Source organism: Mauremys mutica, chromosome 4, assembly GCF_020497125.1.
Source record: "Mauremys mutica isolate MM-2020 ecotype Southern chromosome 4, ASM2049712v1, whole genome shotgun sequence".
In the NCBI taxonomy this organism is placed as follows: Eukaryota; Metazoa; Chordata; order Testudines; family Geoemydidae; genus Mauremys; species Mauremys mutica.
This window is the reverse complement of record NC_059075.1, coordinates 54,079,060-54,087,797: the sequence shown is the minus strand read 5'-3', so window position 1 is coordinate 54,087,797 and position 8,738 is coordinate 54,079,060. Positions and strand designations below refer to the sequence as shown.

At 39.4% G+C, this 8,738-nt stretch overlaps 1 protein-coding gene across 5 annotated transcripts; it reads left to right on the top strand.

Annotated features, from left to right (window-relative positions):
• The first annotated feature begins 264 nt into the window (after positions 1 to 264).
• On the top strand, positions 265 to 8,187 carry ZNF770 (zinc finger protein 770). 5 transcript variants are annotated; one of them, XM_045016890.1, is made up of 3 exons: positions 265 to 385; positions 3,928 to 5,983; positions 6,729 to 8,187. In XM_045016890.1, the coding sequence occupies exons 2-3, from the start codon at positions 4,066 to 4,068 to the stop codon at positions 6,827 to 6,829; spliced, it is 2,019 nt and encodes a 672-aa protein (XP_044872825.1). In that variant the 5' UTR covers positions 265 to 385; positions 3,928 to 4,065; the 3' UTR covers positions 6,830 to 8,187. The 5 variants fall into 5 exon arrangements, with proteins under 5 accessions (XP_044872825.1, XP_044872820.1, XP_044872822.1 ...); XM_045016885.1 differs by having other exon boundaries at positions 3,928 to 8,187; XM_045016887.1 differs by lacking the exon at positions 265 to 385 and adding an exon at positions 422 to 576 and having other exon boundaries at positions 3,928 to 8,187.
• Positions 8,188 to 8,738: the final 551 nt, after the last annotated feature.

Here is an 8,738-nt window from a genome sequence, read left to right as displayed (position 1 = left end):
GGCTGGAGTGGGGGAGAGATTTGGCAGATCTCTGTGGATGACACCACCAAGCGCTCCCCACCCAGTGATTGTCCACTGGGCGGGGGGGGGGGGGTGCGTCTCTCGGGTTTGTACATTGTGCTGGTGAGAGGCAGACACCCCCGGCCCCTCTCCCCGTCGCCACGCAGCAGCAGCAAGCGGCGCGCCAGCCAGAGCCAGCTGGTGCCGCCCCGCCCAGCGCCGCGGCCCGGGGCAGGAGGCGGGTGGGATTGAACGGTGGGAACTGAAAGCTCGGCGCTGGGTTTCCCTGAGTCCCGGAGCCTCGGTGCCATCCGGGGGGAAGAGTTTGCACGGCAGAAACCGTGCGAGGGATGAGGAAGGCGAGGGCGCAGCGGCCGCTTCTCAGGTTGCTTCCCCCTCCCCCCAGCCCCTTGCCTGGCTGGGGCGTCGCCGGGTCCCGGGAGCGCTGCGCTGCGCTCCACCTCCCGAGGCGGCCCGGGAAGCCCCCGCGCTGTCGGCTGCCAGCGCAGCTGCTCTCGGGAGGAGCCTCTCGGGCATTTCCCCTCAGCGCGCTGCAGGCTGCAGCCCCCAGCTGGGGTGAGGCGTCAATTTGCTGCTGATTCCTCTCTGCCCTTCTGCTCACTGGGGGCTCAGGTCCTGGCCCCAGTGAAGTTTCCTGGGATTTCTGCAGTGGATTTAAGTGGAAGCAGGATTTGGCCTTGACTATAACTGGGATAGTCCCCCACCCCTTTGTAGGAAGTGTCACCGCAGCAGCCTTCCCTTTCCCCTGTAATATGCGGAGTTTCTAAACCCGCTCTGCTTTGGGGGGGTGCCGGTGTGTTAGGGCTAGTGGAAGTCACTTTTTTTCCACAGTGAAAAAGCTGGTCTTTTCTGTAGTCTGTTCACTTTTTTTTTTAATTTATCTGAGACTTTTTTTTTAATCCTTGGTTTACTTCTTTCCAAAACTAGCACCCCAGATTGATCCTCTAAATTTTGGGCAGGGAGGGAATAATCCATTTGTAAGATCTAATCCCAAAGGTTTAAAAATGTGTTTAAATGGAGATGATCCAGGACGTATCTGTAAAAGGTTGGCATGGGGTGTCAGTTTAAGTTTCCTTCAAACATGGTACCATTCTCATGCTCATTGTTTCACTTTTGTTTTGCTTCATAAAATGTTTCAAAACGTTTATGGGAAAATCTGGAGAGAGAAAGAGAGTGCTAGCCTAGTTGTGTAAACGGTTCTGCTTTTGGCCCATTTGCAAACAACTGTGGGTGGAGACAGTGTATGTGAAAACAGTATTTTTATCAATGAGATCTATATTTTTTTCCTAAGGGAAAGTTAGTGAAGAAAGGCAGGTTACGATATGTCAGACGTATTCAGGTTCTTATCTCTGTATCTTGTAATATGCATCTTATAAAATAAGCAACTAGGCTTGTGCTTGCATGTTCTGTAGATAATTTTACAAGATACATATAGAGTGCATAGCAACTCAATCTTGGGATCAGGATAATTCTTTTTATTTTAGGGTAGAGAGTTAAGTATGTCTGAATATAGATTAGTGATAATAGGGCAGAATTCTTGGGGAAAGTGAAGGCCTTGTTTGAATTATATTTTTGGCCTCAAAATTAGTGAATATAATATTACTTGATTCCATGCCCTTATGTCTAAGATGAAATGTAGTATTGGCTTTATATCTATTAGGACTGCAATCCAAAGACCATATCCTGGTCATGTGGAGAAATAGATCTGATGACATTAATTAGTATGTCTATTTGTCAAGGCTTGAGAAGGCAGGGTAAATGATGATTCCAGGCTTGGCTTCTGCTCCTTGTTTTGCAGAAGCAGCCCATTCATTCCCTAGATGTGAAAGGAGTATGTTACTGTCAAACAATTGGCTTTGGTCACTGCATGAACTCGCTTTGTCAGGCTGTGCTGGGAGGCCCATCCAGTTCTTTTTGTCTGGAAATGGACCTATGAGAGAGATGAGGGACATAAGTTTTCTGCCTTTCAGAAAGATTGAGAAATTCTGAATGTTGTAGCTACCACTTCAAAGGAGCATTACTGTTTACCTCCATAAATTCTATCAAAAATTGCCAATGCCGACCTTTGCAAGACAAGGATTGTTACTGACAATCTAGCAAGGGGTGGGGGGGGATATCTAGAGTGAGAACTGCAAGCTGTTCAGAAGAGAATTTCAGAAATAATTTTTTTTATTAAAGTTAATGTTTAAAATTAAATATACACAAGTTAAGAGGGAAGGTACTGTACATCTGGGGTCAGGCTTGAGTCACTAGGGATTACAGGTATCGGTTGCAAGGATGAAGAGAGATATACATATCACATAACCAGCATAGACCCAGATTGGGGTGCAAGAGTTTTTAAAGTATCAGTGGATAAGTGAGCTTGGGTACGCCACCCATAGACTGTATAAGGATTCCAAGTCAGTATCGGTGTAGTGAATAAGTACATGGGTGGGGTGCATCCCTTGGTTCGTCAGGGAAGAAAGGGAGTTATTTCCCTGGTCGGCGGTCTCAATTACTCAATGTGGTATTGTCGGTGTCCTGTGATGTGTTCTGTATAAATGTCTCTGGACCACCTGATGGTAGAGTAGAAGGAAGCAGAGTTGTGATAGTTGGCTGTCCGGTTCTCAAAAACTGGTAGTTAATAAACTCACTTGACCTTCCCGTACGTAAAACCCAGAATTAGTATGAAGGGGAAAAACTGGAAACCTGGGTACTGCCCCTCCCCGTATAACTCAGACTGGCCCAGTTTATTATTCTCTATTTAACTTTGGGGAGGGTGTTGTGGTGTGTGAATCTTTTTAGATATTTCTTTCTAAATGTTTAATATTAAAGGCATTAATTTTAGGCATCACTTCTAATTTTTGGAAAATTTGGATTCCTGTAGTTTTTGTGTGCACCTGCATCTCTGAGTGTGTTCTAAAACAAGTCAAACATCTAGTATTTTGTGTTCACTGGTGTACTCATTTCAACACACAGCTTGTGGTGAATAATATCCAAATACGTGCACAATGAAATGACTTTATAGATAATTATTATTTAAGAAGGGAAATTGTATTGCTCAGAGAATTGCTTATGTGTTACAGAGTCTGTCGCCCCTTAGGCACTGGTTCAAATATAGGTCAATTTCAGAGTGAACAAAAGTCTTTATACCATTAGATGGTTATTGGGTGGTCCATGAAATAAATTGAAATAATGTGAGTCCAGTTTCAAAGGGACAGCTGGCCACATCCCACAAATGACTAACAGTTAGTGCTAGTTACCACTCTTTTTGCAGTTTCAGCAGAGAGGTCACCAACTTGAATTGGCTAGGAGTTTGAGTTATGCTTTCCTTCCTAGAAGTGAAGGTACATTAGTGAGGTGCAGAAACCTGTATGGTACTTGTTCTCTGGACTTCAGTTTAAAGGACTGTTAATTTGGCACTTTTTACAATTTAACTATTATTTTAGGATCCAAGAATCTCATAGTTTTTTTGCTTCCTTCATCCTCCCAGATGTTACATGTAGTATATAACCAAAGCTGCTAATAGCTAGTATTTACAGTGATAATAGTGATGGAAAATGTATTGCAACCCCCCTCCCCCAAAAACCAACAAACCAACAACTTTTTTTAACAAGAGCAGTGTTTTTATATTTTTTTATTTTTTACCATAGCTGAAATTGATATGATTTTGGAGTAACATTGAGTGGTAATAGGCTAGATTAAAATGAATCTTTGTTACAGCTGACTTTTAACTGACTCTCCTTCTGTAGAATAGTCCTGTTTTTTTCTTAACACATGATATAATTTGTGGCCAGTCTGTTAGGAAGCATTTTAAACCAAGTTAAATTTTGCGTATGCTGGTTAAAATAACTGCGGTTTGTTGTCTAAAAGGCAAGAGAAAATTAGTCCCTAAAATACCTGTTTTTCTCATTCTTACTATTTTAGGGATCTGTGGAATTTAAGGAATCCTCCTCTAAGATAACTTTGCTGCTGTTCCGGACCTTCCTTCTCAGTATTGTGATGGTTTCAATTGAAGTACATTTCTGAAGAAACTGACCAGAATAGGAGTCTTATTTTTTTAAAATGTTCAAAATTCAGCAATGTGTAACAGCTAACAGGATACCCAGGAAAAGGCCATATAGATGTGACATCTGCTATAAACAATTTGAAACACCATCAAAATTAGCTAGGCATTATCTTATACACACTGGTCAAAAGCCATTTGAATGTCATGTATGTCATAAAACTTTTAGACAGCTAGTCCATTTGGAAAGACATCAGCTAACCCATAAACTTCCTTTTAAATGTAACATTTGCCATAGGAACTTCAAAAATTTAATTACTTTCTTAAAGCATCAACAGCTTCATAATGAAAACTACCAGAGTGATATTAAGCAAGCTAAAAAATCAGTGGATGCTAAGCAAGATAGGCAGTTGTATGGAATATTTCATTGTTCTGTTTGCCAGAAATCTTTTACAACAGAAGAGCGGTGGATGCTGCATCAGTGCACAAAGTCAGATCATCTGCACAGTGCCAGGAGGAGAAAGAAAACTCATATGTGTGAAACATGTAACAAGATGTTTCCATCACGATCTAAGCTGGAAAGACACTTGCTGATTCACACTGGCCAGAAACCTTTTAAATGTTCCTTGTGTGGGAAATCTTTCAGGCAGTCAACACATTTGAAAATCCATCAGCTCACACACACAGAAGAGAGGCCTTTTCAGTGTTGTTTTTGTCAGAAGGGATTTAAGATGCAGAGCAAACTCCTGAAGCACAAGCAACTCCATGTCAGAAATAAGTCTCTTCCCAGAGTCCTTTACAGAGCAAAGACTTCTAAATATCCTAGACCTCAGAACTCGCTGGAAGGAAAAAGGGATAATTTTGAGAATGTTGATACTTATGAGCCCCTGGAGAATGATCCACTTGATGTTCACTCTATTTATATTGTACCTTTTCAGTGCCCAGTGTGCGAGCAGTGTTTTGAAACAGAGCGGGTTCTAAATTTGCACAAATGTTTTTACCTGAGAGATGGCAAAAATTCAAACAGTGGCAAATCAGCCTACAGCCACAAAGCCAACATTAAAAGTAAAGTCCTGATGAAACTCAAACATGCTGGAGAAAAGGCATCAGATTCATTTCCGTCTGACAGAAAAAAAAATAAAACAAGTCACTTTAAAAGTTATGACCTGTTTGCATCTAATGAGCAGCATTCTGATTGGAATGCTTTGCCTAAAACTTTTAAGAATTATCATAGCAAGCTTGTCAGGCACAAGACAATTAGCAATAAAAAGAAAAGGACATTTGTCATGCCATTTTCCTGGCAAGAGCACCTACAAAAGCACAAATTAGAAATTAATTTAAATGGTATAATTACTGGTGAAAGCATGTTAAACATGGATGATTCGGTTCATAATAAAGATGACTCTCTTTATGGTTCATTGGATGCTGATTTCTTTGATAATCCAGAAGCAGCACTTCACTGTGCTTTTTCAGCTCCTCCTAAAAATATACATAATAGACACAAAGTGTGTAAATGTGACAGATGTGAAAAAATCTTTCCTTCTTCATCCAAACTTCAAAGACATTATCTTATTCACACGGGACAGAAGCCCTTTGGCTGTAATGTTTGTGGGAAGACATTTAGACAATCAGCTCACTTAAAAAGACACCAGCTCACCCATACTGAAAAGACACCATATAAAAGCCCTGTTTGCCAGGTGGAATTTGAAAATCTGAACAAACTTTTTAGTCATCAGGGAGATCACATTGAATTTGAGTCTTCTCAGCCTGTGGGTTATTCCAAAAGACCTTCACAGGCATCTGGCTTTCCAGAATTTGAGCTGATTCAGTCAAATCAAGCAGGTGAAATCAAAGTTGAGCTAGAGTCTGGGGACTTTGTTCTTGGCACCAGCAGTAGAAACACACTGCCGTATTTGTGTAGTAAATCGTTGGAAACGGAGCAAAGCCATTACAGTCACTGGTATGATTTTTCTGGAGGTATGGAAAAAAGTGAAGCTATTAAAAAGTTTTATCAGTGCAGTGTCTGCTTTAAAACTTTCAAATCACCTTCCAAACTTGAAAGGCACTATTTAATGCATGCTGGACAGAAGCCATTTGAATGTTCAGTTTGTGGTAAAACTTTCAGACAGGCCCCACATTTGAAAAGGCATCACCTTATTCACTTTAAAAAGAAATCCTAAAGATAAAATAGCTGGCAGAGTTCCACTGAGTGGAATAACAAACACTAGAAGGTATTTTGTGTTCAACAAAAGTGGATGGTGTCCAATGAGGTTGTTTGTTTTTAAAGTCTAAAATTTCTAGATTACATAATTATGAACAGGCTTACATTAGATTGACTGGAAAGCTACTACTTATGTTAAAGAGATGACCTGAAGAAAGGTTAATGTACTGTTTTCAGACTGTCTACTTATATATTTTGTGATGTATAAGAGTTGATGTTTGAAAACTTCCAGAAATGTTTTTTTTTAAATTGTGAATACATGTAGTTATTGCATAAAAGTGTTTCAGTAATCTGTAGTGCAATATAAATCACATGTTTAAAAGTTGTGCCTCTTCCCCAGCCAGAGGAGTTATTTCATGACAATATGCTTTCTGACTGCACCTGCCAAAAAGCAAATGTAAAAAGACTGTCCTTGATCCACTTCACTTTGTCTCCAGGTATGTAGAAAGCATAAGATGCATGGTCGATACTATTTTTCTTATGCTCCTGTTTGTTCTGCAGATCAGGTAATACAAGAGAAAAAGAAAGGAGTTGGAAAAGGAAGAAGTGGAGGAGAAAGCCCAGAGGGAAAAATAACTTCCACAACAGTAACACAAGATTAATAGAGATAATAGTTACCTGCTTTAAGATCTATGGATGAAGAGTGCTATGTAATAGCTAGGTATTGAACCTATGCACATTAAAATAACAAAGTGTTCCTGAGTCAGTACAGTCCTCTTAACCTCATTTGACTCTTCCAGTCTTGTTCCCTGCCTCTTCTAGCTTTTTGGGTCAGTCCACACAATATTCAAATGTTGTTCTGCAAGAGAAGTGGATGAGACTCTTTGGTGGTGGTTTTTTTCTTTTTTTCCCCCCTCTTCTCATGTAATGATGTCATTAATGTGTCCCCTTTCCACTCAGCCACCTTGTATCCTTAGTTCTTCTGCAAGGCCAAAATTCTGAGTAACAGCCTCCTTGTTTCCTGGTAGTGCACACTGCACAAGTTAAGGAAATATTCCTTAGGATGGGATAAGATGATAACTGAAAACAATGTTGGGAAGTCCTATTCCTTTATAACATGAAATAATGGGATTGTAAATGACAACTAGCTCCTATTAAGTAAATCTATTTTTGTATTATTAAAAGCTGTAGTTACAGTATGAATTTTCTGGTAAGTGTTGGGATATGCCCACTTTTTCCCTTACGCTGAAAGAATGCATAAGCAAAAATAATTGTGGACATGCTGGGGAAAGAGACTGAGAACTCGTAGATAAGAATTAAGTTTTAGTTTTTTTCCCCTCAGAAAGAAAAGCTGCCAGCTAAAGTGTGTCTTTGTTGTGTAACTTCTCAATGCTTGAACCCTAAAGTTTCCAACTAACAGAAGATTGGTGAGATTCTTTTCATTGTTTAAGTAGATCCAGATGTATTTAAATGAACTCTTTTTTACTTATATTTGCAGTCTTTCAAGTGATTAACCTAAGTCTGACAATGGCATAAGCTATATAATATTTGGTATGAATGAAGTGAGGATTTCCTCCTATCTGGAGATTGTCTGTCTCCCCTTATGTGAGAGAGTAAAACGTAGAAAAATGGTCTTGCTGGTATGATCTCATACTTGGCTATTGGTTATACTTTTAGACTTTTTTTTTTCCTCCTCTCCTGTCCCTCCCCCCACATTCTGTCAGGTTGTTTTGTATTGAAAGACAGAATACCGTAAAAAGTGTTTTGAGGTGTGCTGTAGAGCTCTTTTGAAATACCTGTAACAAATCTTTTTATTTATGTAGTACTTTTATTGTGCACTTCATTTGAAGACTCTAGAGGTGTGAAGACCAACTATGTGAAATTTGATATGCAGAAGGTAAAAGATTAGATGTCACAGTAACCAACCGTTGCTGCATGTTAGAACAAATAGGATTGTTTCTGAAACCATTTTTTCTGCTTTACAAAAACAATAAACTTTTCAATACATATTTATAAAGAACCAGACTTTTCATGTTTTAAAAAGTTTTGAGAGTCAGATTAATGACCTGAAACAAGGTTAAATTAAAGAGCACTGCTATTAAATGTATCAAACTTGATGGGGAGTCTGGGGAATACAACCATGATAATTTCTTAATCTCTTTGTACAGACCTAATCACTCTAATGGAATATACAAAAGAGCATTTTAATAACTACTATAGAGATACGGGTATACCAGTACTTTATTATCTACCAGATATTTTATTTTCCCTATACATCTGCATGTATAAATATTATGGAGAGACAGTCTCCTCCCACAAATGAAGGTAACATAAACTTACAATAAGTGTATTTCATAATTGATTTTTGCCCAGACACAGTTAAATTTTTCAAGAGTCCTTTCCTTTTCAAATTCTGCATATGTAATCTGTAGTCATTGGAATATTCTTTGCCCAAATTTGAGGTGATCCAAATGAGCTGGTATTGATAGATGGGAGTGGGGTTCAGAAAAATGGGTGTCTACTTTATGTTTTAAAAAGTGAATGCTTTTTTTTTTTTGCCATGCCTTATCT

Excerpts from the sequence above, each read along its gene's own strand:
- ZNF770 (XM_045016885.1), top strand. The coding sequence starts at position 4,066 with ATGTTCAAAATTCAGCAATGTGTAACAGCTAACAGGATACCCAGGAAA.